The following is a 27907-nucleotide window of genomic DNA, read 5'->3' as shown; positions in this document are numbered from 1 at the left end:
ACAAAATTATGTCTTGTGTCTTCACATGAATGTATGTAGAAATAATGTGTGCAATTTAATGCAATAGCTTCCAAGAGAAAATGTACATTATTTTAGCTCGGCTTTTTTTTTTTTTTTTTTTTTTGAAATATGTTCTAATGCAATGCTTGGGGGTTGTTTTAAGCAATGTAGGCATTGGAAGTAATTACAATGTTTTTAAAGTGTTACCCTAGGATAGGAAAATATATTTCTTTACATAAAAAAATAAATCATACAAATACAAAAATGATCCATGACAAGATGTGGAGTTTTCGTCATTTCCGGGTAGAGGACCCGGGGGTAGTTGTTAATTACTGAGGCTGCTCTTCCCTGGTGCACCCCCCGCCCCTAGGTTTGTGGTAAGGATTAGGTTAGATACATGCAGAGTGAGGAGAGGATCTGGTCCTCAATAGTGACTCAAACCAGCCCCTCCCCAACCCCACCCTCCCAATCCAGATCATGGGCCCCTCCCAGTGGCCCTTGGTGCTCAGCCCAGCCCCAGCCCCAGCAAGAGGGAGGAGCCCCTCAAAAGGCTGGACTCTAGCAGGACCTCAGCATCTCACCCACCCAGGTGTCAGACTCCTCCCAGGACCTGGCAAACAGCGGGTGCCCAATAGTTACTCTTTTTAGTAGACAACTGTACACATAGCCATATAGCGACGCCCCATCCTGCCAGCCAGGAAGAGCTTTGGCCAGCACCAAATTCTTGGCCCAAGCACCGACATCTTCTCCGGTGCACCCCAGTTCCTAGAGGGGGCACAGAGGGGCACAGAGGCTGTTGCCCTCTCCACAGTCCCCTCCCTTCCCTGCCAGAGTGGATTCCCAAGCCTCATCCAGGCAACGGAATGCTGTGTTGGTGGTTGCCTGGGCAACCCAGGCTGCCAGCCTGTGGCTGCCTTCAGGAGTACTGGGAGCTGCCGCCACCTCAGCGGAACCCGGGCCTCCTCGCTTGTGCAAAACTCCAGTTGGTGGAGAGAAAAGCCGGGGCAATCCCCCGGACGATGGCAGTGTCCTGGGAGGAATATTTCCGACTGGCCTTGCAAGCGAAACTGTGAGTGAGAGGCAGAGCTGGGACAGCAGGAGCTGGTCGGAGGGCTCACCCCGACACCCCGGGCCCTGGCCTCTTTGGACCGCTCCTGGTGGACGGTTATTAGGCCCCCACTTCACAGTGGGAGACACTGAGGCTCAAGGAGAAATGGTGGCTTCCCCCAGGTGCCGGGGATTAGGGCAGAGCTGGGTCAACAGCCCAGGTCTCTAACTGGTGCTCATCTCCACCCCCAGCTGACACCCCGGAGAGTCAGTCCTTCACCCCCGCCCCCCGCAAACTCTGTACATCAGACGAGTGGCAGCAGCTTGCCCTGTGTCGGCTGGGGTTGGTGGCGCCACCGCGGGTCCCAAGCGCAGTCCCAGAATCTGTGAGATGAGAGGACTCCTTTGGGCCAGAGTGGGAGCACCTTGCTGCGTGGGTCTTCGTGCATGCCTTCTGTCCCCGCGCCCCTGACCCTGGGGGCCACGTCCAGCCCCTTTTCTGACGCCAGCACCCAGCCTCCTCCCGGGCCCCTCCATCTCATGCTCAACTTGGCCATAGCAAGGAACTGGTCTCCCACATCCCAGATGTGCTCCCCCCAAGACTTCCGTGGCAACATCCTTCCAGCTCCAGGTCTGGATTATCGCTGAGCCCCGTCACTCGCCTCCTGATGCTGCCCAGCTCCCTCTATTGCCCTTGCTCCCCAGAGGGACCCTCCTCTGCTCAAAGCCCTTCCATGGCTCCTACCTGACTCAGTCAAGGCCAAAGTCCGCCTCTGCCAGGCCCCACCACAAGCTGACCCTCACAGCCTCTGGGACTCCATCCCCATCTCTCCTTCTCCCTCCCTCCCCTCCAGCTCTCCCACCTCCTCTCTCCTCCCGTGCACCCAGCTCCTCTCGGGCCTTGGCATTGGCGGTTCCCTCAGCCTAGAATCTCTTCCCTGCAATGTTATTCTTCTTTTTCCTTCAAGTCCCCGGTGAAATGCCACCTCCTCAGAGAAACCTTTCAGCCTCTCTTTCAGTCAAAGATTTCCTTTGGTCACCTTAGCACCTTCCATGCCCCAGAACCATTATTCTTTATTTCTATCCCATGGGGATACAAGGATTTTTGTGTCTTGTTCACCCCTGCACCCAGAACAGTGCCTTGTGCTCAGGGTGACTTCTGGGGTCACTCCAGGCACTAGCAGGAGTTTGGGGGGCCTTGACTTTTGCTACCTTCACCACCACCTCCTCCTTGAGCCCCCCAGAAAGACACTGGAGCAGGATGTGGGCCACTTCCCACCCGTGCTGGGACTGCTGGAGAAAAGGCGGGAGCTGGAAGATGCAGACCGGGCCTTGCGGGCCCAGAAGGAGGTGAGCTCTCACTGAGTCCCTGAGACTCTTGGGATCCCAGACAAAATAATAATAATAATAATGGCAGTGAACAGGGAGATCAGAAGTGATGGAGCCAACTTGTTAACTACAAGGTCTGAGACAGGTCATTTCACCCTTCTCAGCCTTGGTTTCCTCAGCCTTGGTTTTCCTCAAATGGGTAGCAAATGAGATCAGTTGTTGGTGTAAATAATTGTGTATTGAGCACCTACAATGTGCTGAGATCTAGCAGTCTCACCACAATCCTAGCCCTCATGGGGCTCATGGACTAGAGAAGACAAACAACTGGCCTGGGAGACTGCTGGGGGGTAAACACTGAGCAGGAACTGTGGGAGCCCAGAAGAAGTTCCTAACTCCACATGGGGTAGTCAAGGAGGGCTACCTGGAGGAAGCGGTGACTTAGAGATTGCTGAATGGGAGGTCAACAGCAAAGGGAGATGGGCCAGGAGGGAGAAAAGGGCAGAGGGACCAGCATGCACAAAACCTGAAAGATAAGGACAAAGCACATGTGGTCAAGGGGCTGGAGTGAGGATGACAGGGAAGAGAAGGCAAGAGGAGACCAGAAGGAAAGGCAAGGACCTGACAAACAGGAGCTGCAGGGGGCCGGGAGGCCTTCCTCAAAGGGTAGGGAGAGCCGTGTGTGGATTTGAGCAGGGGTGCAGCAACAGATCAGGGGCAACAGAGGCTTGAGGTTAAGTGTGAGCCCGAAAGGATTTGGATGAGTCGACTCTTCAACATTGACACCCACTCCTCACCCCCCAGGTGTTCCAGACCACCAAGGCAGCCCTGAAACTGTGCTGGCAGCAGTTGGAGCAGAAGGAGCAGGAGCTGAAGGGGTCCTTTGTCCGATTTGACAAGTTTCTGCAGGTGGGTGCAGACTACTGGGAGGCAGGTCACTCGAGCGGCAAAATCACAGCCCCATAGAGGCCAGACAGATCACATAAATATAAAAAGTGCACTTACGAAAAGGGGGTGTCTGGGAAACAAGGATGCACTGCTCCAAGCATTTGACTTTAAAAAGTAGAGGGAGACAGGCCTCCTCGGTGGTGCAAGGGATTAAGTCTCAACACTGTGAAGCTCTCGCCAGCTACAGCAGCAGGAGTTCAATCCCAGCCAGGGAGCTGACCCACAGGGTGCAGCAGACCTCTCCAGTGCAGCCCTCAGCTCCCCTTAGCAGTATATTTTAGTGGCTCTGCCTGTTCTGCTCCCCACTTACCTCCCGCACCTCTGGCCTGTACCCCAGCTCTTACATGCATAAATAAATAAGATAAATCTTTAAAATAAATAAATAAAAAGTAGAGGGTCACAAGGGAGAGGATGCGACCAGGAGCAGAGTCTGCTGAATTTGCCCCAGAGCCAACCGTTTGCCGCCCTTAGAGAAATTTTGGGGCGGTCTGCAAGCTGTGAGTCCCGCAAGCTCCCATGTCCTGGGGGGTCGTCGCCTCCTCTCCTTGTCCACTCCCTAGGACGCCGAGGCCCGTCGTGGCCGCGCGCTGCGGAGGGCGGCGGAGGAGCGGCACCGCGCGGGCCGCCAGGAGGCCGAGGCGCTGCGGCTGCGGGCCCAGCTCGCCGAGCTGCAGCGGGAGCGCACGCGGCTGCAGCGCCGGCAGCAGCGCCTGGAGCCCTGCGCGCACCTGCTGGAGCAAGCGCTGGAGCAGCTGCCGGAGGTGAGAGGCCTGCGGCAGGTACCGGGCTGATCGCCGCCCTTGCGCGGCGCCGAGGGGCTCAGGCCAGCTTGGGAAGGGCACGCTACTGGGCCGCTGTGTGCCAGGAGCCACCACCTATTGAGCATTTACTGCACCACGGACAGGCGTGCTCTTGAATTACCTCCACGGCGCGGTGAATGGGACCCGTTATTATCAAGCCCATTTTACAGATGGAGAAACTGAGCCTGGGAAAGTAACTGGCTCAGGGACGCACAGTCAGGCAGGTGGGAGAGAGAGGGAGGAGCCAGGCACTCAGGGAGTATCAGTTGAATGAACAAGAAATTAACGTTAATAACAGGCAGTGAGGCTTGGCGTATGCAGAGGTGGAGGGGAGCCCCAGTAATCCCCATATCTGGGGGGGAAGGGGGAGGCTGTACGATGCCCCCGTTTCACACTCAGCTGAGGCACCGCAGGCCAGGCCGAGTGGGGGCTGGAGGTTCGAGCGAGCACACCCTCCAGTTCCAGGAGGTCTCGGAGCTGGTGGCACGCTTCGAAGGCCTGGCCGACACGCTAGCGGCTCTGAGGACCACAGAGTGCCAACAGCTGGCACAGCTGGAGGAGGCGCGCACACGGCTGCAGCGGCTCCAGGATGCCTGGCAGGACGAGCTGCTTCGGCAGGGGCAGCGGCGGGCGCAGCTACTGGAGCGCCTGGAGGCTGCGCGGGAGAACACGTTGCACTGGGTACACTCGGCAGGCGGAGGTGGGCCCCGAGTCCCTGCCCGGAGCCCCATTCCAGTCCTGCGCTGGCAGTGGAGGAGCGCAGGATGGCTAAGAGCAGCTGGGGTACACTAATGGGAGATTCCAGCACAGTCTCCCCAGATTCACTGCCCTGTCTCCCCCAGAGCATCAGGAATGCCCACCCCCTGCGGTCTCCCTGCCAGAACCCACCAGCATCCGGTGGGGAATGAGGCCCCAGAGCCCTCTGACCAGCGTATACCTTAATAAGGGGGTGGGGTGCTCCCCAGGAATCCAAGTGGATTCAGATCCAGAACACAGCAGCTGAGAAGACCCTGCTCCTGGGACGGACCCGGATGTGGGCACTCAACATGTTCCAGCTGGTGTGCCAGCATCAGAGGCAGCCACTGGCCCTGGACCCGGAGGACACTGAGGTCAGCTGGAGCAGGTGAGGCCCCTTTTCATGTCATCTCCAGCCCCCGAACCTTCTGGAACATCATGGTGCCTGAGATCCCACCTTCTCTGGAGTAGGCACGACCTTCTGAGGTCAGAGCCCAGGAACGGGCTGCATGGCCGCGGGGCCCTCCTGCCTGGTGGTCCTGGCTCGTCTGGAGCCTGTCTGCTGTGTGGTCAGGACGACGGGCTCTGTATAGTGGTGCCAGCCTTTCTACCAAGGTCCACAGCACTAACCAACCGCAATATCAGAGCAAAATCAGGAGGTGCAGGATCACTTTTAATGAGTCCCTGACTCTCACCTCCAACCGTGCACAGGCTGAGGCCCCCCTCTGGAGGGCCGGGTTGTGGGGCCTTTCATTCTGCACTGCAGGGCCACCAAACGTCGCTGTGGGCCAGCGTGCTGGCTTTTATTTCTGTTTGCAAGGTCATAGAACACATGTCATAGGTTGACAACTGCGGAAGTTTCTGCCTTCAGACGCTTCCGTTATGTTTCAGTGGGTACCCACTGCACGCCCCTCTGAGCAGTTGAGGAAACCAGTTGGAGGTACCCCTCCCCTTTGCACCCCTGTCCTGCACCCAACAGGCAGGGCCCGACCCACGGCCACAAACTGGGTCCGCAGAGCCTACCCTCAAACCATGTCCCGAGTTGGTGGGGTTTGGAGAGGCTACCCTGCTCCACATGTGGCCCAGAGACCCTGCAGTTCACGCAACTCTGGGGGACACAGCCTCCACACAACCAGATGTCAGTCCCTTCTCAACAACCCCTTCTCCTGACTCTGGCCTAGGACTCACTCCCTGCAGGCAGAGTTCATTTTCAGGGCACTTATTCAGAGTTCAGTTCATTTTCAGGGCACTTATTTTTCCAGGGATCCCCTATACGAGCTATTTTCTTCTATTTTCAGTGGGGAGTTTCCCTCTCAGATTGTAGTTCAGTGACGAACGTGGAAGGAAAGCCCACAGGTAAAGCTCGCCAAGTTCCAGCCTCCGCAGTGGGCCGATGGGTGCTCACGGAGCGCATGTCAATAAGCTAATTAAGACAAAATAAAGGCGGGCTTCCCGTGGCGAAGATGGCAGCAGGTCGTCCATCAAGTATGACTGATCCAATTAAAAGGGAAAAAAATGGTGTAAATGAAAAATGCTAATTTAATTATACAGGTGATGGTGATCTGCTACTGAATTGGGGAGGGTCGGACTGAGGCTTTGAGAACCCAGAACGGTGTAGGCTGGGTTCACTGTCCCTGGGACCCCTTTTATGGGGTCTCTACCCCCCACCACTGCTTGGCAGCCCCCTCTCCCTGGTGTTGGGGGGTGGGGAGCTGAGCAGGCTCAGGGCCTGGCTGTGACTTTGGCCGTGTCGGTAACTCCCCAGGTGAAGCTGTTCATCCTGGACCTCACCTCCATGCTGGCCAGCCTTGGTCAGGCCGAGCCCGCCACCTCCAGCTCCTAGCACTGCGCAGGTGAGCAGTTGGTTAGTGGGGGGCCCTTGAGGGCTCTGCCCCTGGAAGACAGTGGCCACATCTCCTTTGGGGTGAGGGTTGCGTGGCTCTCCCCACACGCGGTTCCCCACCTGGACTGCGATGGGGATACACGAGGCACAGGAGAGGACAGTGGGCCCTTGAACAACACTGGGGTCTGGGATCTGACCCCCGGGTATCCAAAGGCCAGGCAGGATTTAAGTATCCACAGGTCCAAGTCCTCAGACTCAACCAACCGACATCCAAGGTCAGTCAAATCTGTGAATGCAGACCCCAAGGTACCAAATAAACCGTGTATGTGGACCCCACAGTTCAAACTCACTACTGGGGCTTGCCCTTGGCCTCCCAAGTAGGGGCGGGGAGCACGGACAGGCTGACCTCTGGTGTGCAGTGCGGCAGAGCTAACCCCTCTCAGTCCGGTCCCCCAGCCCTCAGTCCTCTCCAGTCGCCAGTGGTCCTAGCAGGAGGCAGGGGAACTGACCACCAGCTTCTGACTTGTCACCTCAGGTTGGTGACCTGTCCCGTGGGCCTCATTTTCCTCATCTGTGAAATGGAGACAGCAGCAGAGCCCACCCTCGGGGCCGGGGTGGGGTCATACCAGACTCACTCACAGGCCCCGACCTGGTCTGGCCCTTTGGACGCCTGAGCGGACCGTGCTCCTGGCCCATGAGATGTGCTCAATAAAGGTTTATTACATTATAAATACATCACGGAGCCGAGGCACCCAGGTTTAGAGTGGTGACCGTGACCTCTGAACCCGGAAACAGCGCCGAGTTCCCGCCCTGCCTTGGCCCGCAGGCCTTGCTGGTAGCTTCTGACAACTGCATGACCCTGCGCAGTGTCTTGGGCGGAGGCAGCCACCGCCTTCCTGGGCCACACAGCGTCACTTTCCATGGCTGCAGCTCCCACAGGGAGCTCCCGGATCAGCACAGGCCAGGCAGGGACGCTTGGCCACACGGGAGTCGAGGCTGGGTCCCTCCTCACATCTTCTTCCTCATCTTGCCCTTCTTGGAGTGGGCCCCCCGGCCGAAGGCCCCCGCTGCAGCTCCTGGACCCGGCGGCGGTTGCGGACAGAGAGCTGCTTGAGGCCTCCGCGCTGCAGGAAGCGCATCTTCTGGGCCCGCCGCCGCTGCTTCAGGATTTGCTGCTTGGTCTTCAGCTCGGAGCGCACGTGGCCAGAGGGGGCGGCCGGACTGCGGGACTGGGCTGCACCTGCCAGGACAGGGATTTGGGGTGCTCAGCCTTGCCCAGCGGCCTCTGGAGGCTCCCCTGCCCCACTCCCATTAGTGTTCACTGCCCGGGCCTGGCATCTGGCACACGGAGGTGTCTGCAGGAGCTCGGGCAGTCTACCGGTCAGTAGGTGTGGGCCACAGGCCAGGGCTGCGGGGCTTCAGATCCCGGCTGTGCCCTCTGGGAACTAAGGCAAGTCATAACTTCTCTGAGCCGCAATTTCCCACTCTGTGAATCATGAGTAACAGCACCTACCTCGTGGGCCCAGGGAGAGCAAAGGAACTATATGAGCAGTGCTTCGAGCAGGTGCCACCTCCCAAGCGCAGCCGTTATGTTACAAATCACTCAACTGCAGACCCAGCAGTGAGCACACAGACCCCACTCCCTGTCTCCCTCACGCTCAGGCTCTTAGATGAAAAAAGGCTATAGCTGAACCTTTCTCGGGCAGGGCCAGGAAAGGCATTTGTCCAATCACTCAGCAAAGTGGCAGCAGCAGAGGGCACCTACCAGGCGCCCTGGCCGCTCCCTAAGCCCAGGGTCACCCTCCTGTCCCATCACCCTCGCTGCCCAGCTCCTCCCCACCCACAAGTGACCTCTGCAGGACTCCCTCAGGGAGGGCTACTGAGTCGGCCCCAGGTGAGACTCTTGTCTGGAGCCTGGGAGCCTAACAAGGACCCATCACTCCAAGGCGCACAAAGCGCAGGGGACAACAACTGCTCTCCCCGCAGCTGAAGGTGGATTAAGGCCAAGGGAGGCAGGGACAGTCTGCAGACAGGGACTCTGGGGGAGGGGCACAAAGGAGAGAGAAGGGCAGAGGCAAACCAAGAGCCCGAGACTGGGAGAGGCGCAGGTGGAGACAAGGCGGCGATGAGCAGCGGGTGGGGCAGGGCTCCAAGGCCACCTGAGCCCAGACGCGGAGATGGGGCAGAGACAAAGATGGAGAGAAACAGGGCTGCAGAGCGGCAGAGAAGGGCAGAGGCAGAGGCAGAGGCAGACGGGAGACAGGAGAAAAGCCACCGGCAGGCAGGAGAGCAGAGAAGCCGCAGGAGGAAGATGAGGCTCAGAGACACGGGAGGGGAGAGCCCAGTCCCGAGGGTGGGATGGGGTGGCAGGTCATGGGGTGACTCCGGGCCAGGCCCTCTCCTTGTGAGTCTCCTCCCAGGCCACGCGTGGGCAAGCGGAAGCCCTCAGCCCGCTCCCCCGCGGCGGAGGGGGTGGGCAGGGCCGGCTCCTGTCCCCCGCCCCGAGCACTGACTTAGGGCCGCGGCCCCGGCCTGGCCGCCCTGCACGAGCTCTGGCAGAGCCGGGCTCCAGGGCCACCTGCGCCCTTCCCGGGCCGCGGGAGCCAGGCCGGGGGAGAGGACCGAGGCCAGGACCACCGTGCAGCGGGGAAGAGCCCCGGGAGGAGCCCCGCGGGCGCTCACCTGGGCCTCGGCCCCACCTCCCACCTCTCCGGGCGGGGCCCCGCTGGTGAGCCGGCCCCTCGTCCTCCGAGTCGCGATCGTCAATTTTCTGTTTCTGCTTCCACTTCTGGTAGCTGGCGGCGGCGTTAAGGAGGCAGCGTGCAGCCCCGGACGGCCCTGCCACCCCGGCCAGCAGGGACGGCCCCACCCGGCGGGGAGGGGCAGCCCCAGCGGGCCAGGCCCCGGCCCGAACCCCACCCAGTTAGTACCCTGGCCCCGCCCCGCCCCTCCGGATACAGGTCCCGCTTGTAGGAGCTGCTGATGTAGCGGCCACTCTCGGTCTTGATCTTCTTCTTGTCCTCCTGTCCCGACTGCCCCACAAACCGCTTCTTCTTCCGGTCCCTGCGGGAGAGGGTGGAAGGCCCCACGGAGGCGTGAGCAGGAGGCCTGCTTCCCCCCAGGGCCCTCTCAGTGCTTGATGGAGAATTCTGAAGCGCCAGGCCCTCGCCCGCCTCCTCCCTCCCTGCAGCCAGGTCTCCAAGGCAGCGGGTCAGGGGTCAGCTCCGCAAAGGACTGGGTCAGGGACCGGCCCCCGGAGGGTTCTGGGGCTCTGGGCTGAATCCCATCACCTCCCTAGAATCAGTCTAGGTGGGCACAAGGGTCAGACGAGTCAGCAAGAGGACGGGCGCAGTCAAGATCCCGGTTGTGGTGATCACACCAAGGGGACAGACAGACAGGCAGGGGTCATAATTCGTGCTGTGCAGGATGAACTGGGGGGTCACGTTTCTTGGGGCGTCAGATGGGCTGAGGGAAGGAGGGACTCGTGCCTGTCCCGTGGGCCGAGCGAGGGGCACAGCAGTCCCAGCTTGCTGCTCACTCACCACTTGAGCTGCTGCCGCGTCCTGGTCAGGTTCTGGCCTTCGTCCCCCATCAGGTCCAGGACCGCGCCCGCCACCTGCTGCTCAAAGGCACCCCCGTCCCCACCGACGCTCAGGCTGCGGAGGTAAAGTAGGGACATATGATGGGGCTGGTGGGCCCATGAGACCCACCTGCCCCACCCTGGGCTCAGCGGCCACTCACCCCCGCTCGCTGTCGAAGTCCTTGGGCCGGTAGGGGACGTAGAATTCCTGGTCCCGCTGGCGGGCCCCTTCCCTCCGCCTCTTGGCATCCCGCTCAAGTCCTGGCTGTTGCCGCTTGCGGCCCACGACCTCTGTGAAGATGTCCTGACAGACCCAGGCCCAGGGGTGACTGTCACCCCTACAGCCCCTGGGGAGCCCACAGGGCCGCCCCACTCCGCAGCCTACCCAGAGCCGAGGGCCAGAGTTTCCAGGAGTAAAAGCTGTGTGTTGCCATGCACAGTCTCATCTGCACACGCAGCCCCCCACCTCCACTTCAAGCCCAGCAGAAGCAGGACTGGAGGAGGCCTGGGTGAGGGGGGGGCAAGATGTGTCCAGCCCCTGCTCAGTCCAGTGTGACCAAGGCTGTGTGACCAAGGCCCAGCCCTGCCCCTCTCCGGGCTGGCCTTGCCCTAGAGAACATGAACCAGACCAGGGGGTTTCCACTGCACTTGTGGGCTGAGCTTTCTACCCGGTCAAATGTGAGAGGAACATGGCGGGCGAGCAGGCCCAGGGCCTGGCCCACGAGGTGATGGGGACACCTCTGTGGTTGGCATCCCAGCCTTCCCATGCTGAGGCCCCATGTAGGCCGCTGCCCTCCCCCGCTCTGCCTCTTTCTGCCTGCCTGGGACCTCGGGCTAAGACAGACAGTGACGATGACAGTGCCAGAGGCACCCCTGGGCCCACCCCCATCATTCTGAAAATGACCAGTGCACTCAGTGGCAAAAACCAACCTGAGCAGAGGAGAGGTTGCCCAGTCTGCATCTGTCCCCTGGGTTTGGGGACCTGCTTGCCTCCCAAGGGACCTGACACCCCAGACACTGCCGAGAATGTTAGGTCACACACAGTGCCCGTACCCCAGATTCTGAGCCCTGGGTTTTAGACAAGGGGCAGGACAAGGGCTGTGCCCCCTCCTGCAGACAGGGAGGCTGAAGGTCAGTGGCCAGGGTGGACTGGCTCACTGCATCCCCCAACCCCAGGCGCCGACACCACCAGGGTCCTGAGCAGGAGCACGCACCTCCACACTCTCCCTCACAGCCGCCTCCTCCTCCTCCTGCTCGGGCTGCGTCTCCCGCGGGGCCGGGCAGCTCAGGGCTCGGCTGGTCAGGCCCTCTTGCCGGTCCTGCCGCCCCTGCTGGAAGCTGGCGATGGCCTTTCGGTCCTTCTGCCGCTTGGCTCGCATCACCTGGCTGCTCAGGTCCCGGCTGGAGGCGTTGATCTCAAAGATGGTCTGTGGAGAAGACACCCCAGCTCTTCACCCACTGATCCTCCCCAGTGCCATCGTCCCCACCTTGGCGGACTCTTTATACATTCCTCGCAAGGCCGTCTCCTCTGTGAGGCAGGTACTCTCGTACCCGTATTTCACAGCGAGAAAGGGAGGCCCGGAGTGGGCCAGTAACCTGCCCAAGGTCACGCAGCTGGGGGAAGCCAGGGCTAAGACTTCAGCCCCGGTTCACCAGGGCTCGGAAGCAGAACACCCTCCAGCTCCCCTTTCCTGATACTGGCAGGCTGGGCCGGCCTGGGTAGTTCTCACCTCACTTTTGTGTATCCCACCCAGAGGCACCAGGTGGGGTGTCCAGTGGGAGGCTCAAGGTGATCTAAAGTCAGCTCCTCAGGCCTCTATCAGGCCCTGGCGGGTCACCTGCTTCCGTGAGCCTCAGTCTACCCATCTGTGGTGGTGGGAAATGACTGCCACACGGGGTCCTGCTGTGGACCAGTGGGGATGGTTCCAGAACAAGGGGCATCTCTGGAGATGCTTGCAGAGCCGGGGATGCAGGTGAAGAACCTGCAGGCTCAGCTGGAAACTTCTGCTGGGAGTCAGGAGCAGCATTTGAGCATGACCCCGTCACCCCGCTCCAGCAGCCTGGCCGCCCCCACTCACCGCCCGCGAGCGGTAGTTCTTGATGCTGTCTACCAGCCTCAGCCGCTGCAGCTCCTTCTCCTCGAAGCGTGAGCCTGGTGGACAGGGAGGTGTCAGGCCAGGGGCAGCTATGCAGGGCCTGCCTGTGGCCCTTCCCCACCCCGGCTGCGACTCACTGAAGAGGGGGTGCAGGCCCAGCTCTGCCAGGTCCAGCTCCTTGGCCCTCTTGATGGACTCGGGTGAGGGCGCCGGCCGAGAGCGCACGTACTGCTGCTGGGCGTTGTCGGCCACGCGGCCCAGGCCTCGCAGCTCCAGCGAGTTCTCCAGCGTGGTCCGCAGGCCGCAGTCCTCGTCGTCCACCACGCCCTGCGGCACGCGGCCCAGCACTCCGTCCCCGCCCGGTGCGCCTGCCGGCCCACAAACGACCAAACAGAGAAACGGTCACCATGGAGCAGCTCTCGGACTGGCCCAGCACGTCCACCTTAGACGGCAGCTTCATGTGAGCGCTGCCTGGCCTGTCGGTTCCTGTCTCCTGTGGCCACCTTTGCACACGAGGGCAGGGAACGGGCCCACCTACAGCCTGGAGTCTCAAATAGTGACTGCGTGGCCTTTGAGAAAAACCGTTCTCACGGAGACCAGTGACTCTGCAACACCCCCATTTTACAGACAGGAAATGGAGGCCCAGAAGAGGCTCCTCCTCACCCTGTTCTGTCCTGCCTGTTTCCAAACTGCCCCTGGCACAAGCGCCCCAGAGCTCTGGGAAGCCCCGGCTGGCTGGTAGTCACTACCACAGCCAATGTGGTACGGTGAGGGCCAGGCATCAGGCGGCGGGGTGCCATGCCCTGTGCTCACTCCCTGCCGGGGCGGCCCCCTCAGCAATGGGCTCCCCCTCCCTGCTGTGGGCAAGTAACTTGATTCAGTTTGTTGAGCAACCCTCCCAGGTGGCCATGGCCACACGAGAGGACTGGCATTGAGGACCTTACAATCCCACCCGCCCACCCTGAAGGAGAGTTCTGTGCGCACAGCCTGACCCTCCTTGCTCTCTCTCCCTGCGCTGGTCTCCCCGAAAACTCAGTCTCAAGTTGACGACTTCAAGGGCTGGGCAGGTGCATGGACAAGAGAAGCAGGCTGGTGGGGGATGCAGTGAACCTGGGGTCCACCTAGTGAGGGTGCCATGGTGTAGTATGGCCTTAACAGTTACCCCGGAAAAAGCATGCTCACCCGGGCCGTGACCGCCTGCCTTCTGACAAAAGGCAGGAACACAGATTTTTATGTAAGATACTGAATTTAAAATACAGGGGTCAAATCCAGCCCTACCTCTTCCCACAGCAGGACACTTCATCCCCTAGGCCCATACCGTAGACTCGAGGGGGACCCCAGCCCTGCCCCAGCCTCCACGCACCTGAGGGCTCCTCGTGGGGGCGGGCAAGGGTGAGGGCACGGCCCAGGAACAGGTGCAGGTCCAGCAGGTAGGGAACCTCGTCGGGGGCCACCAAGGAGTAGGCTGTGCCACTTCGACCAGCCCGGGCCACACGGCCTGCGGGAGCAAACAGTGGTCAAGATGGAGCAAACACAAGTCCTGAGGCCAACACAAGTCCCATTTCCTGAACCCCAAAGGTATGAGTCAAGCCAAGGCCATGCCTCAAAGAGGAGCCCCCACAAAGGGGGAAGGCACACTGACAGTCACCAGGTTCCTGCACCTGGGACTTGGGAAGTTTGCAGGAGTAAAGACAAAGCACTGCACAGTGTCAGTATCAAAGTCTTCAGCAGCCCCACTTTGGGAATTCTCCCCAAAGAAATAACCAAGTTTACAGATTCACACACAGGGATGTCTGCTAGGATCTGTCTGAACAGCCCCAAGTTGGAAACCACCTAAAGGCTTAAGGACAAAGGGCTGGTTAAGGTAATTATCTGATGGCCCCACCATGGGAATTATACAGCTGAGGGCAGGGGCCAGCCAAGTGGCCCAGCAGCCAAATTCGGCCCTCCACCTGTTTGTGTAAATAAAGTTTTATTGGCACATGATCATGCTCATTTGTTTACATACTGTCTAGGACAACAGCAGTGATCAGCAAAACTCTGGTCCCAAAGCCACAATACTATCCAGGCCTTTTCAGCAACAATCTGCTGACCCGTCGTAGAATTATGACACTGAATGGTGAATGGAAACACGCCTGATGCACAGACGCAGGACAGGAAAGAACGTCCAGTGAGGCTCCAATTCTGTGACAAGTGAATCCACACGTGGCCTTACATTTTGGCCTGTTTCTGCTTCTTGCACAAAATATCACCACATTTGGAAGTGGCCTAATGACACTGGTGGTCACATCATGCATGAGTAATTCCCTTTGGGGGTTCTGGGGACCCCTCAAGGAATGTGCAAAGTCAGCCTTCCCAGAACAATGGGAACTTGGAAACAGCAAGAAGTGACCAACAGAAAGGTGGACCCAAGCCGGAGACCCAGATGAGGCCTCCTGTGCAGCCGGACTAAGGTCAAGGCCCAGGCCACCAGGGAAGCCAGCATCTCCTCCTTCACTGCTGTTCAGTCTATGCAGATGGATGCAAACAAAGTTGCGGGGCCCCTGGCACACAGGGTGACGTCAGAGGGAGTGTGACACAGCTAACCCGAGTGATCTGGGAGGGCTGAGGGGCAGGTGGGGCTGACCATGCAGTGACAAGGTAGGGAGCCCAGAAGTCCAGTGGCAGCAGATGTGGCGGGACACAGAGGGCTGGGTGTGGCGTTTGAAGGCTGCACAGGCGCTGACAAGATGGCTTCAGGGAGAGGGCTTCAGGGGGGAGGGGACTGAAGAGTCATGTCATCAAGGATCCGGGAAGTGGAGGGGCTGCCCACCAGAATCCTGCCTGTGCCCTCAAGATGAGAGAAGCACCCCCTTCTGGCAGCCCAGACACCCTCTTACCCACGCGGTGCAGAAAAAGCTTGCCCTTGGCGGGGAAGCTGTAGTTGATGACGTTGTCTAGCAGCGGGATGTCCAGGCCCCGGGCTGCCAGGTCGGTCACGATGAGGGCAGAGCACTTGCCATGTGTGAACTTGGCCAGGTTGATCTTGCGGGCCGTCTGGTCCAGGGCGCTGTAGATGTGGGCGCAGCTCACCCGCTGGGTTGTCAGCAGCTGCCCGGAGAGAAGAAGGAGGTGGGGAGGTGAGGAGGAGGCTGGCAGGAGAGGCGGCCAGGCCTTGGGGGGCCAGGGAGGGGGTCAGGTAGAACACAGGTTCTCAGGTCTCAGCCAGAAGCCCTGCTGTGCTGGGCACCCCAGTTTGTTATCTTCACCAGTACAAACAGGGCTTATGGGACCCCCTGCCTCACTGTGGGGTTAATGCAGAGATGCCAACACAGGCAGGGGCTGCGAGTGCCACCCAGGATACAAGCCTCCTCCTGACCGTCACTAACAAGCTGTGTGACCTCGGGCAAGTCACCTAACACCTCGGTGCTTCTGCTTTCTTCACCCTAGAACGGGGAGAACAGCCCCTGCTCGGCAACTTTGCTAGGAGGCTAAAAAAGTCAGCGCACACACGGGCTGAGAAAGGCCCAGGGCACAGGCGCACAGGCAGGCGAACTGCTATTTCAAAATCTCTATTTTGATCTTACTCATCCATGACCCTGGCAGCTGCAGAGGAGGCACCGTTAATGCAAGTCAAGTAAGCGAAACCCAGCGAGCCTTGAACTTAGCCCCAGACCGGGAAGGGGCCCGGTGGCCTTCAGGGCCCAGGACATCCCCTTGCTGTGGCTGAGGGACACGGGTACACACGTGAGGAAAAGCTCCTCAGACCGCCTGCCTGGGCCAGGACATGCACTCAGCTCACTGCAAGCAGGGAGCACTCGATTAAAAACGTGAAGCACAGGACACTGAAAATCTACGGAAGAGGAAAGGAGAGCAGGCCAGGAGCTACTTCAAAATAACCTGGGTGGAAGGAGGAACCGAATCAAGGTGGGCTATGACCTGATAACCGAGTAGCTGGCGGTCCTTTACCTACTTTGCGGCCTTCAGTATGTGTTGAACTTTTTTTAAGTAAAAGTTGGGAGCACGGGCCAGCCCGTGTCCCGCTCTGGTGCTGCCCCCTGGTGGCCATGCAGGGAACCGCAGCTGCAAGCTGGTGCCACACCCCCGCCCCCCACCACACACCTGGCGTCAGGGCCCCTCACCTCACTGAGGTACTCGGCATGGTGCTTTGTGGCCACAAACACCACTGTCTGGTCCTGCGGCCGCACCACATTGCGCAGCAGGTGAAGCAGCACGGCAGCCTTGGTGTCCTCACGCACAAGGAAGAAGGAGGTCTGTGGGGAGAGGGGCCCCTGTGTTTGTACCTCGGGGCCCACCTGACAGGCGGCCTGGAAAGGGGCAGGGGCGTAGGCCTCACCTTGAGCTGCTCGTTGAGTTTGGCATCCACATCTAGTCGGATGAGCACAGGTTCTGTGAGGCCTGTGGTGGGCATGGGGTGGGTAGAGGAGTCAGGAGACAGGGCCCCCCAATTCCTCCTCAAGTCCCTGCATGGCTCCCCTGCCCACTCACCTGCCCGGGCAAACTCCACCAGCAGTTTGGGCAGAGTGGCGGAGAACAGGACTGTCTGGTGGCCCCCCGGGAGGCGCGCGATGATTTCCTGCAGTTGCTCTGCGAACCCCATTTCAAAGAGCCTGGAGTGCAAAGGGCAGAGGTGAAGGGCAGGGCTGTGTCAGGGCAGGGGCTTCCTTCTAGTGAGTTCCAAACCCTCCATCCTGCCCCAAGGACACCGTCTGCCACATGGACTTGTGTTGGCCTCACCTGTTTCTTTAATTCAGCCCTTTTCTCTCTATTTGACAACGTTCCCTAAGCAGTGATGACCTTGAGCACTTGAGCCGGTTCCCAGGTATGTTTCTTACGAATTCATATTGACCCTCACCCTGTGCCGGCCCCGGATCTGAGGAGCTCACAGACATCAGTGAGTCTGTCCCCACCGCACCTGAGAGGTGCCTGCTAGGCTAGCCCCACGCTGGGCCCAGAAACCCTGGGTCATTGGCCCAAAGTCACAGGGCTTTGACTCTGCCCTCCTGGCTCCAGACTGCTCTCAACTGGGTGGGTGTTATTATTTTCTTCAGTATTCCTGGATGTAAGATAAACTAAAAATGACTGGTCCTGGGAGCTCCAGAGATCAGCTCCAGGACTGCCCGAGGTTCATGGCCCACATTTGTGGCTTCCATCTTGGCCACATAGGTCTCCCCTGGGCAACTTCACACCCCCCACCCCCTCAGGTGCACCGAGTGTACATGCTGCCTTACCTGTCGGCCTCATCGAACACCACGTACTCCACGCTCTGCAGCTTCAGGTTCATCTCCACAGCCACATGCACCAAGCGCCCAGGCGTGGCAATGATTCTGGAAAGGGGTGTGCAGGCCAGGTCACCCCTGGCCCACGGCCACCAACCACAGCCCCCCTCTTCTGCCCAGTTGTTGGTCGCCTGGAAAGGGCCCCAGAGTACCATCCCCCATCCACAGACTCACATGTCGGGATTTTCGTGCAGGGCCGCAAACTGGTCTTCCATTCTAGGGGGAAAAAGTGTCCCTTTAGTGCCTCTCCCTTCTCATACCCAAATGCCCAGGAGTCCCCACACCTTGCCCTCAGGCTTAGAACTGGGGAAAGGTTATTACTGCCATACTAAGAAAAGGCATTGCCTTGATAAGACAGACAAGTTCAAACGTATAAAAAATTTGCTACAACGAAGAATTCCCCCATGAGCAACAAGGCTGCCTTTGGCCCACAGCGCCACCCAGCAGCCGCCCACCCTGGAACTGCTGCCTGCTCCACCAGGAGTCCGGGCTTCCCCTGGAATCTGAGCTTGCACCCCCTAACTTTAGTCCTCCTCGGAAACACGCCCGGGACACCTGGAGGAGCCAAAAGTCTGGGCCAGGCTGAGCCCAGGATAGCACTTCTAACAATCACAAGCTACAGAATTAGTAAAATGGGCAAAAGAGCACTGAAAAAGAAAAATCAAGGGTGACCAGTGACAGTGACATTCTGAGAGAACAAGAAACTGGGGGAGGGGCAGTAAAGGCGCAGGAGCCGGGGTCCTGATCTCGGGTCTGGGCCAGCCATGGCCTGAGTCTTTTCATCCGTGAGACGGGAAGGCACCGCACATCAGCCAACGACACGCTTTGCAGATCTGAGCAGTCACAAACCACCCTCGAGTTTTGTGCCGTGGACTCTGAGACCACCACACTCGGGCTACCGAACCTCACAACTACGCGGCCCACTCGGGTGCCCTGGCACCACCCCAGACTTCTCCCAGGAGCGCCGGAGTCTTTGTCCAAGCGCACGTGGCAAGCTCTTTGGGAATTGTACTGCACGTTTCCCCGGTCAGTATCTGGATGTGCCAAGAAGCTGCTGGTGCTAGTAAGCCCGCAGGCCCGGTCTCCCTGGCCCGAGGCACAGGGTATGCCTGCATCAGGGGTGCGGGGGCTCTTACTTGTCCCCGCCCAGGATCAGGGCAGTCTTGAGGCCGGTGAACTTGCCCAGCTGTAGGGGGAGAGAGAGAGAGGATGAGGGAGATGACTCGGCCACTCATGCCCCCCAGCAGGTCCCAACTCAGCCCTGCCCTCCCCCGCCCGGCCTGACCCACCTCCTTGGTGAACTTCATGGTCTGCAGGGCCAGCTCCCGGGTGGGAGAAAGGACAAGAGCGCGGGCCCCGGTCTGGGCGCTGCGGGTCTTGAGCCGCTCAAACATGGGGATGAGGAAGCAGGCCGTCTTGCCGCTGCCCGTGCGGGCCATGGCCACCACGTCCTTGCCGTCCAGGATCACCGGGATGGTCTGGAGAGGGTTGAGTGGGGGAGGAAGAGGGTGAGTCCTGCACCCAAGTACTTGAGGCCTGTGATCCAGAGCTTCGAGGCCTTGAGGAATGGGCCAACTAGGGAGTCCCACTGCAGGGAACTGAGCACCCTCTTGCTAAAGCTGCCCGTACAGCCTCCGGGATGCACCACCCCCTGCTCTGTGCCGGGACGGAACGTCCTTCAGGCAGAGGCTGACCCTGTCTAGTCCTCCGCCTCAGGCCCCCAGAAAAACCTGGTCTCTCTCAGCTAAAGACTTGATGATAACAATCCTGGGTGATACTGGGGTGCCTGCAGGGTACTTGCTGGGGCTCAGCAGTGGGCAGCCTCCAGGAGACTCAATGGCAGAGGCCCAGAGTCAAGGTCTGCTCTGCTGGGGCCAACTTTTTCCACCTATGAAATGGGCAAGTTTGTGGGACTTCGCCAGAGCAGGGTGGGGGGGTCACAGATGTGCCAGCGGGACACGGGGTGCTGCTGCTTGCCCCACCCCACCCAGGAGCCCCCCGCCGTACCTTCCTCTGGATGGGCGTGGGCACCTTGTAGCCCTTCTTCATGATGCCTTTGAATACTGGATAGCTCAAGCCTAGGAGAGACAGGGGAATGGCCAGGGAGGTGGGGAGTCCTCTGTACCCCCCTAGAAAACCACCCAGGCTGAATGTGAAGTGTCAACAAGCAAACAGCAAGAAAAAAAGGAACTTGATAGAGCAAAGTGGAGAGCTCCTGAGACTTAGAGGCAACTCTGCCAACAGCGATTCTGACTCGAACACTCTAGATGCCCCTGCTGCACCCCAATGCCCCCATGTCTGCTCACTCACCCATGGACTGGAAGCCGCCCGACTTCTTCTTCTTCTTGTTCTGGGCCCTCACCATCTCCCGCGTGTCCGGCTCCACGTCCGACATGCATTCTGAGGCGGGGAAGGCGGGCAAGGGTCTGCCAGGACCCGGCTGGGGGGAGAACAGAGTGGCAGGGTCACTCGAGGCCCCACCAGAACACGGGGGACTGAGGGCGCTGATGGGGGCATGTTGCCCATCAATCTCCCCAATTCAAGCTGCAGCCTCTCCTGCCAGATCATATGGCAGCTGCAAAGGCACCCCCTGGCTGGGCCAGGTTCAGAGTGGGCACCATGGCGGCTGCCGACCGGGTCTCAATCGCAGCTAGGGTGAGGGGTGCGATCTCCCCAAGCCTCTGTCTGCACATCTGGGAATTGGGGATGACAAGAGCCTAAACCTCCCATAATGCTGTGAAGACGAAATGGGAAGGGGTGGCCAGCACTGCCCACCGCCGGCCATCGCATCGCCACCCCACCTGTCAAGGCCCTGGAAACTTAAAGACTTTAGGGAGCCAATGAGAACACCCACCCGTGCGAGGAAATAGGCTTTTCCAGCTGCCCTGCCCCCAACCCAAGCCCCTCCCTGATCCCTCACCCCTCCCTGACTCAGGGCTCTCCGGCCTGGCTCAGAGCTGCCTTCCAGGGCCCCAACCCTGACGCCCCTTCCTGGGGAAGCTTCTCGCCCACAGGGCTTCAGAATGACAGCTAAACCTTCCCAGGCACTTACTACAAGCCGGGTGCCCCTGAGCTTCTGAGAAATGAACCCACTTAATCCTCAAAACAACCCTGTGCGCGGGCGCTGTTACTCTGTCCCTTTCACAGTTGAGAAGGAAACTAAGGCGCAGAGAGGCGAGGAGCCCTGTCCAGGCCACACAGCCAGCTCCGGGGGCTGGACATGAGCCCTGCTTCAGGGTCCATGCACTTGCCACTGTGACCCTCTGTGCGGGGCCCATCACCCCAAGGTCAAAGCTGCAGCCTACCCCGTGGAGTCGTGAGCTAAGAAGGGTTTTCACATTTAAAAAATTGTAAAATAACCAAACAAAAAAGACAATAACACTAGATAGCCCTGCAGAGCCTAAAGTCTTTACCATGTGGTCCTTTCCAGGAAAAGCTTGCCAACCCCTGCTCGGGACGCACCGGGGGCCCAACAATGTTTGCTGAATGAGTAGGCCATGTGGACACATGGATGAACCCTCTCTGCTGTCTTGGAGGCAAACCTGCCTTCTCTACATGTGGAAACTGAGGCACAGAGACATTAAGCAGCTTCTCCTTTGCCCGGCAGCCAGTACAGGGTCTGGGCGGATCTGCACAGAGTTTCCTTCTGCAAAGCCCTTAATCTGAAAGGCGTATGCGGCTGGTCTTCTGCACCCTCTGCTGTTCACCACCTTCTTCCACATTTATGGACACCGCTGGGTGCTGGGCGCTGACTCCGCTGGGGTGGAGACGCTGCGGAGTTCTGGCTCTGAAGGGAAGGTGCAGCCCTTTCCCCTGTAAGCGCCCACTCTTGCATCTACCTACCCTGAGCCTGCTCGGTGTCAGGCCAGGGCAGAGCACAGAGATGGGGTGGGGGTCATGGGTTACAGCTGTCCCCCGCTGCTCACAGGCCCGCCCCCCTCTCCCCATCTGTACACAGCTGGCACTCCGTGGTGCACGCGGAGCAGACCCCGGGGCCGGGATGGCAGCTGGCTCTCCCTCCCACACACCGAGACTGTGATCGAGCTCCTCCAGCCCCCTCGGCCTCAGCTTCTCCCTTGGAAAAACGGGGTGATCGTACTTAGGCCACAGGGTTGGGGTGCGGATTAAGGCAGGCGCGTAAAGCTCTGCGCACGACCGGGCCCGCAGGGAGCAGGCTCCGTCTAGGATTAGCTTCCCGGGGGTTTGGGGGCGTCACCGTCTGCAACCACGTGGCTCGGCCCCCCTCACTCAAGTTCCCAAGAATTCCCCAAACTCTCCAAGTCACACCGTCGGCGCCCACACTTTCCATTGGCCGGATGGGACGGGGGCCCGCCCCCTGGGCGGACGGTGGCCAATGAGGGGCGCAGGCTGCGCCGCCGGCCGGGAGGCCCCAGGCCCCGGCCCCAGCCCCGGGCCCCCGACCTCGCCCGCGGCCCGCGCCCCCGCCGCGCCCAGCCCGTCCCGGGCCGCGGCGCCCCGGCGGGCCCCACCCCCGCGCGGGGAGCCCGAGGCGCGGGGCGAGGGCCGGGCCCCCCGCGCGCACCGCCCCGCGCGCACCTTCTGGGCCCGCACGTCGTCCTCCGCCTGGACCTCGAACTCGCCGTCCTCCGAGTCGCTGCTGCGCGCCTGGGCGGCCGCGCCCCGGCGCCTCCGGAGCCCCTTCTTCTTCCTCCACTGGGCCATGGCCGCGCGAGACCGAGGGCCGGCCGCCGGGCGCGTGCCGGCCGCCATGCGGGCCCGGGCGCAGGGCAGCGGGAAGGGGCGGCGCCTGCGGGGACGCACCCACTGCGCGGCCGGGGGCGCCCCCTCTGCGCCGGGGCGCCCCCCCCTCCTGCCGCGCGCGGAGGCTTGGAACGCGCGCACACCCCCTCCGGGGCGCGGGGCGCCCGTCTCCGAGGCTTTGGGAAACTTGGGGGCGTCCGGAACGGGGCGTCCCCCCCGGGCGGGAATGGTTCCGGCCGCGCCCCGCCCGCCTGGCCGGTTGCTGTTTGATGCGCGCGCCGAGCGCACGTCGCCAAGGGCCGGCGCCCCGGCCAGCGCTCCCGCTCCGCGCGCGCCCTCGCCCGGCCCCGGCGCCCCGGCCCCGGCCTGGCTGCGGAGTGCGGGGCGCGGCTGAACGGGGGTCGCGGGTGCTGCGCGCGCCCTCGCGGGCCAGAGCGGACCTAGTGAGCGGAGGGCGCTGGGAGGTGAGCCCAGGTGCCCAGCCGGAATGCTCAGGTAGGAAATGAACCAGACTGCGGGGTCTCCTGCATCCACCGGGCTTTGACTCGGGGATCTGGGAACGTGGGGCGCTTGGGGGAGGGGGTGCGCGTGAGCCCCCATCGAAGAAGATGGCCAAGTGCACAGCTCTGGGCTCCGGTCTGTAGGTGTGACCCACACGTGTGACTCAGCTGTTGGAGCCACAGTCTGGTCGTCTGTGGAATGGACACGATCGAAGCTTCCTCGCGGGACTGTTGAGGCTCACAGGGGACGATGCCTGTGAAGCGCCTGGCTCCAGGTAGGCGAGGGCCCGCACCGCCTGTTATTCTTGCTCCTAAGTGAGCATGGTAGTTTGTTTTCTGGCTGGTAACAAATGGGGCAAAATGCCCCTTTGAGGACTCATTGAGGTACAGCTTGACCCTTTTGCCCTTGGCATGGGGACTTCTGGCCTCCCTGGCACTGCCATTGACAGAGGGGTGCCACCCTGACCCTCTTTCACAGGGATCCCTGGTGGTGGGGCCTGGCCAGCACAGGACACCCACTGTCCCCCTGGACCATGGGCAGCATGAAGACCCCCACGGAGCTGGCCGTCAGTGGGATGCAGACTCTCCACCCGCAGCACCGCTACCGGGTGAAGGCCAAGGCATCCTACGTGGACGAGACTCTGTTTGGCAGTCCTGCGGGCGCCCGGCTGGCCCCTCCAGACTTTGACCCACCGTGGGTAGAGAAAGTCAACAGAACCAAAGGCGTGGGCACAGAGACGTCACGGGCCTCAGGGGCCAACGGGAGCTGTGAGACCACCTCCTCCAGGGGCAGCACCCCGACCCTCACACCAAGGAAGAAGAACAAATACAGGTAAGGGGTAGGGAGATGCACGCCTGTACTCAGTGTGGCCACCTGGGTCCCTGTGACAGGCCTGCTGTTTACATGCTGTGTGACCTTGACCAAGCACCTTGACCTCTCTGAGCCATGGTTGCCTCGTGGAAAATGGGACCAATGATCCCTATTTAGTAGAGTTGTTGGGAGGATTAAATGAGATGAGGGAAGTACAGTTCTTGGCACAGTAACCTGATTCGTAGGAAGCTCTCAATAAACAGTAGTCATGGACTGATGGTGGAATGCCCATCCCCAAGGCGGGGCATCTGAGGCCCAGACAAGTCAGATAATCTGCTCAAGATCACAGAGCAGTTTGTGTGAGATTATTAATGTGGTTGATAGATGGGATTATTCCAAATGCTAGCAAATCATTTTGAAAATGGGTTTTGCTATGTTTTCATGAATTAGCTTGTTCATTAATCAAGTCTATTTGGATTGTTTCATCTTGGAGGGAGATGTCTAGTCGTGGGCCTGGGGAAGTCACCTATTTATTATTGTCAGTGGTTTGAACAAAGACACAGAAGGTGGGTGTGTTACTCAGTGAGGGCTGCTGTAACAAAATACCAGACGCTGGGGGCTTAGCCAATAGAAGTTTATTTTCTCACTGTTGGGAGCTTGGAAGTCCAAGGCCAGGGTGCCAGCGGATAGCTTCCTCCTCACTGTCCTCACGTTGTCTTTCCTCTGTTTTCTCTCCTGCTTCTTTGAATCGGACACCATTCCTATTTGGATTAGAGTCCCACCCTTACAACCTCATTTAATCTTAATTATCTCTTTAAAATTCAGCATGAATGAGGAGGGTGGGGTGGGCATACTGCCATAACAACTGGATGGTTAAATTTAGAATCCATTCTGAGGACAAACGTTGGATGAGGAAACCTGAGGGCAGGAATGGTGCCTGTAAAGGAGATAAATTTCGATAAAAGCAAAGACTCCATTACAATGTCAGGTTGTGGGCAATGCGCCTGACTGTTTCCATGCATCAGGGTCAGGTTGACATTAGCAGTACTGACACCTGCAACGTGCCTGAAAATACAGAGGTTGCATTAACAGAAGCACGGTGTCCATGACAAGGGAGGTGACTATCAAGCCGCTGCTCATCTAGAGGATGGATTTTGTTCTAGATGCCAACAAGTAGAACTTGTTGAATGAAGGGGTGCAGAAGAGGTAGAGATGTTATTGGTCAAAAACTTCCAGTGCCACACAGGCGCACCCTCTACTTGCCACTGAGTTGTTCAACTTCAGCCCACAGGCCTGCAGAGGGCTTGGCTGACCTGGTCACTCAGAAAAGTGGGTCAAACACTGAGGTTGTATTAATCTGAGCTCTTGGTTGCAAGTGCCAAAAAACTTAGTCACGCCGGCCTCAGCAGCAAAAGGACATTCGGGGTAGAGTGGCTTTAAAGCTGGAAGCCTGATTCCAGAAGATTCTAGGCAGAGGGAGCAGCAAGTGCAAAAGCTCTTGTGGTGTTGAAAGAACAGAAATCAAGTCTGTGTGCTGGAACAGAATGGCCAACGAGCTGCATGGGGCCTGTGAAGCCAGAGTGTCAGCCAGGGGAGGCCTTGGCTTCCAAAGGGGGAGAGGGGAAGTCATGAGGCAGATTGAGAGGCAATGGGCTCTCATTTTGTTTCTAAAAGATCAGCTCCCATACATACAATGGAATATGATTCAGCCACAAAAAAGAAAGCTACATGCTGCGTGAATGAACCTTGAAAACACGACTCTGCGTGAGAAGTCACAAAAGACCAGATTCCATTTGTATTCTAGATCCCTAGAAGAGGGGTTCAAATTGGTTGGGATTCTGTCTTGTTACCACTGCTTCCTCTTTCCTCCCCATGCCCCCGTACCTCCCACCCCCATTCCAGGTGAGGTGGCTGCCACCTGCTTTGCCCTTGTATCCTGCCAGCTTTCCAAGGCCAAGTGGCAAAACATTTCCCTCCTGTTATTTCAACAGAGGTCCTAAGGCAGATTCTCACTGGACGGAACAGGTTCAGTGGTCACTCCTAAGCCAATCAGAGTGGCCTGAAGGATGGAATGTGCAAATTGGCCAGGACTGGGCCCCACGCTGGGCAGTAGAGTCTGGACACTCTGTTCACTCCCCAGCTCACTGTTTCTGTCTTCTGCAGACTGATCAGCCACACGCCATCTTACTGTGATGAGTCTCTGTTTGGCTCCCGCCCCAAGGGCACCAGCTGGGAGGCCCCGTGGATGGCAAAAGCAGATGCTGCAAAACTCCACACCCTCTTCTGGACACCCCCAGCTACTCCTCGGGGCAGCCACTCGCCCCGCTCCAGGGAGACCCCAGTGAGAGCCATTCACCCCACTGGTCCCTCGAAGACTGGGCCCGGAGTGGCAGCAGACTCCCGGAGGTTGTCAGTGGGTGAGTTAAGCTCTCCGCGTCCTCTGAGGAGAGGGCGTTCCCATTCCCTCACCCACCTGAATGTCCCCAGCCCTGGTCACGCACCCACCAGTGCCCCAGAAAGTAGGCCTCCGGATCCCAGGCCGTCCCCATCGGGGGTGACCTTCCGGAACCCCCTGGTGACCCCCAGGCTTCGCCCAATCAGTGTTTCAGTGCCAGCTACACCCCGTCGAGGTGGGGCCACCCAGAAACCAAGGCCCCCTTGGAAATGAGCCTCATAGCCCTTTCTTCAGTCCTCTCCCCCATGCTGGGATCACAGTCAGGGGCGCCTCTGCGGAGGCACTGAAGAAACAGGGTAGGATCTGACCATCTCTAGATGCTCCCTGCTTCCCCTCACCCCATGTGGGCTTGAGGGCCGCCCCTGGAGATGCCCATTTCCATTCCCGTCTTAGCCAGCGGACGCATCAGTGCCAACCCGGGGGCCCACCGCCATCACATCTCCTTGTGCCAAGTGTGAATAAACTGTCTGATCGCCAGCCTGGAGGCTTCCTCCCTCCCTTCACGCCAAACTTCCTGCTCAGGACGTTTCCAGCTGAGTCTGGACTTTTCCCAGGCATAGAATGTGGACCACAGGGGTCTGGGTCATAGGTGGGTGGACATTGTTTTATCTTAATAGCCATGCATTTATTTTTATGTATGAAATATATCACTAGCTCATCAAAGCCATGATTTCTGCCGATTTCTTTTTCCCAAAGGGTAAGGAAAGAGAGGACAGACCAGGTTGGGTCTGGAGAACAAGGCTGGGTGGTACGGCAGGCAGCGCGAGGACGGGGTGGGCATCGGCAGTGGCAGCTGGAGATCGGGAATGCAGCGGTGCTGGCTGCTCCGGCTGAAACCACTGACGTGGGTCGGCTAGCTCTTCCTGAGCGCCAAGGCGGGCCATTGTGTCTCCTGCTTTGAAATCACATGTACACATTCCCCCGTTTCCACAAAACTTGGGCTTGGCACATAGAAGGGTTGAGAGGCTGGAAATCACACCTGCATTTGGGAAGCGCTGGGGCTGCCTTATTTCCTCAGGGCCTCATCCGCTGCCCAGCCCTGGGGTGAGTCCCTTATGGAAACCAGCACAGCCTTTGATGAGAGCAGTGGTACCCAGAATCCTAACACCCCATCCTGCGGGGCTGGGTGAGGGCATGGCCAGGGTCTCTCCTTGTCTCTGCTTCCCTTCTGCACCTCCAAGAAGAACCGGGGTTCTGGAGAGCCCAGCTGGAAGCCACATCATTGAGTTGGAGAAGGGGAGAGCAGGACGCTCAAGAGCTGTCAGGGAGAGACCACAGGGGGCCGGAACAGGGGCGCATGTGAACCCCCCGTGCTGGGCCAGAAGGGCGGGGCGGGGAGCGAGGGTTTATACTCCGGCCACAAACGCGCTTTGCATTTTCAACATGTAGATGTTTAAACTTCCTAGAACTTCAACGAAAAATTAGTTTCCTCCCTCCTTGATTTTACTAGAAACACCCAGCAAATATCTGCCTTTATCTAAACCTCACCCTTATGTTTAATATTCAAGGCCCAGATACACTTCTTTTCTCTGGACTATACTAAAAGAAAAGCAACATGCAGGCCAAGTAAGGTGGTAAGATTTTTCCAGAAAAGGCAGAAAGCCCTGATTTTTCACATGCCAGCAATGAATTTTAAAAGATAGTTTGTTCAACTACCTGGGCGCCAAATGAGCCCGGCTGAGGGCAGCCTGAGACCCAGTTCCTCCCGGACTTCTCTGCCTGCTCCTGGACCCCGTGTGCAGCTGTAACACGCACCCCTGGGCCC

The 27907-nt window shown here is 59.3% G+C and overlaps 3 protein-coding genes across 4 annotated transcripts; 2 read left to right on the top strand and 1 right to left on the bottom strand.

Moving 5' to 3' along the window:
• The first annotated feature begins 1019 nt into the window (after positions 1 to 1019).
• CFAP73 (cilia and flagella associated protein 73) lies at positions 1020 to 6716 on the top strand. The gene is made up of 7 exons (XM_037511124.2): positions 1020 to 1069; positions 2292 to 2397; positions 3178 to 3282; positions 3882 to 4082; positions 4581 to 4802; positions 5087 to 5230; positions 6622 to 6716. The coding sequence occupies exons 1-7, from the start codon at positions 1020 to 1022 to the stop codon at positions 6697 to 6699; spliced, it is 906 nt and encodes a 301-aa protein (XP_037367021.1). The 3' UTR covers positions 6700 to 6716.
• Positions 6090 to 22385, bottom strand: DDX54 (DEAD-box helicase 54). Its single transcript, XM_037511123.2, has 20 exons — positions 22212 to 22385; positions 19965 to 20094; positions 19662 to 19732; positions 18944 to 19132; positions 18791 to 18840; positions 17829 to 17870; positions 17607 to 17702; positions 16864 to 16985; positions 16712 to 16773; positions 16497 to 16628; positions 15255 to 15465; positions 13739 to 13873; positions 12513 to 12743; positions 12358 to 12431; positions 11494 to 11706; positions 10441 to 10583; positions 10242 to 10355; positions 9658 to 9762; positions 9382 to 9494; positions 6090 to 7939 (listed from the first exon to the last, which is right to left on the bottom strand). Exons 1-20 carry the CDS (start codon positions 22383 to 22385, stop codon positions 7722 to 7724), a joined length of 2625 nt encoding a protein of 874 aa, XP_037367020.1. The 3' UTR covers positions 6090 to 7721.
• Positions 22386 to 23026: 641 nt separating this feature from the next.
• On the top strand, positions 23027 to 26954 carry RITA1 (RBPJ interacting and tubulin associated 1). 2 transcript variants are annotated; one of them, XM_037511121.2, is made up of 3 exons: positions 23027 to 23151; positions 23355 to 23708; positions 25851 to 26954. In XM_037511121.2, exons 2-3 carry the CDS (start codon positions 23410 to 23412, stop codon positions 26353 to 26355), a joined length of 804 nt encoding a protein of 267 aa, XP_037367018.1. In that variant the 5' UTR covers positions 23027 to 23151; positions 23355 to 23409; the 3' UTR covers positions 26356 to 26954. The 2 variants fall into 2 exon arrangements, with proteins under 2 accessions (XP_037367018.1, XP_037367017.1); XM_037511120.2 differs by lacking the exon at positions 23027 to 23151 and having other exon boundaries at positions 23362 to 23708; positions 25851 to 26104; positions 26536 to 26954.
• The last annotated feature ends 953 nt before the right edge of the window (positions 26955 to 27907 follow it).

The sequence above is a fragment of the Talpa occidentalis genome, unplaced genomic scaffold, assembly GCF_014898055.3.
Source record: "Talpa occidentalis isolate TD23 unplaced genomic scaffold, MPIMG_talOcc4v2.1 talOcc4.14, whole genome shotgun sequence".
Lineage (NCBI taxonomy): Eukaryota > Metazoa > Chordata > Mammalia > Eulipotyphla > Talpidae > Talpa > Talpa occidentalis.
Note: the sequence above shows the minus strand (reverse complement) of the source record. Positions and strands in the feature narration are given on the sequence as shown.

Coding starts and splice junctions, on each gene's coding strand:
- DDX54 (XM_037511123.2), bottom strand. CDS start 22,385: ATGGCGGCCGGCACGCGCCCGGCGGCCGGCCCTCGGTCTCGCGCGGCC. Junction 19,733..19,964: donor GGGCGGCTTCCAGTCCATGG/GTGAGTGAGCAG, acceptor TGTCTCTCCTAG/GCTTGAGCTATCCAGTATTC. Junction 10,356..10,440: donor GACTTCGACAGCGAGCGGGG/GTGAGTGGCCGC, acceptor TTACCTCCGCAG/CCTGAGCGTCGGTGGGGACG.
- CFAP73 (XM_037511124.2), top strand. CDS start 1,020: ATGGCAGTGTCCTGGGAGGAATATTTCCGACTGGCCTTGCAAGCGAAA. Junction 3,283..3,881: donor GATTTGACAAGTTTCTGCAG/GTGGGTGCAGAC, acceptor TCCACTCCCTAG/GACGCCGAGGCCCGTCGTGG. Junction 4,083..4,580: donor CGCTGGAGCAGCTGCCGGAG/GTGAGAGGCCTG, acceptor CACACCCTCCAG/TTCCAGGAGGTCTCGGAGCT.
- RITA1 (XM_037511121.2), top strand. CDS start 23,410: ATGGGCAGCATGAAGACCCCCACGGAGCTGGCCGTCAGTGGGATGCAG. Junction 23,709..25,850: donor AGGAAGAAGAACAAATACAG/GTAAGGGGTAGG, acceptor TGTCTTCTGCAG/ACTGATCAGCCACACGCCAT.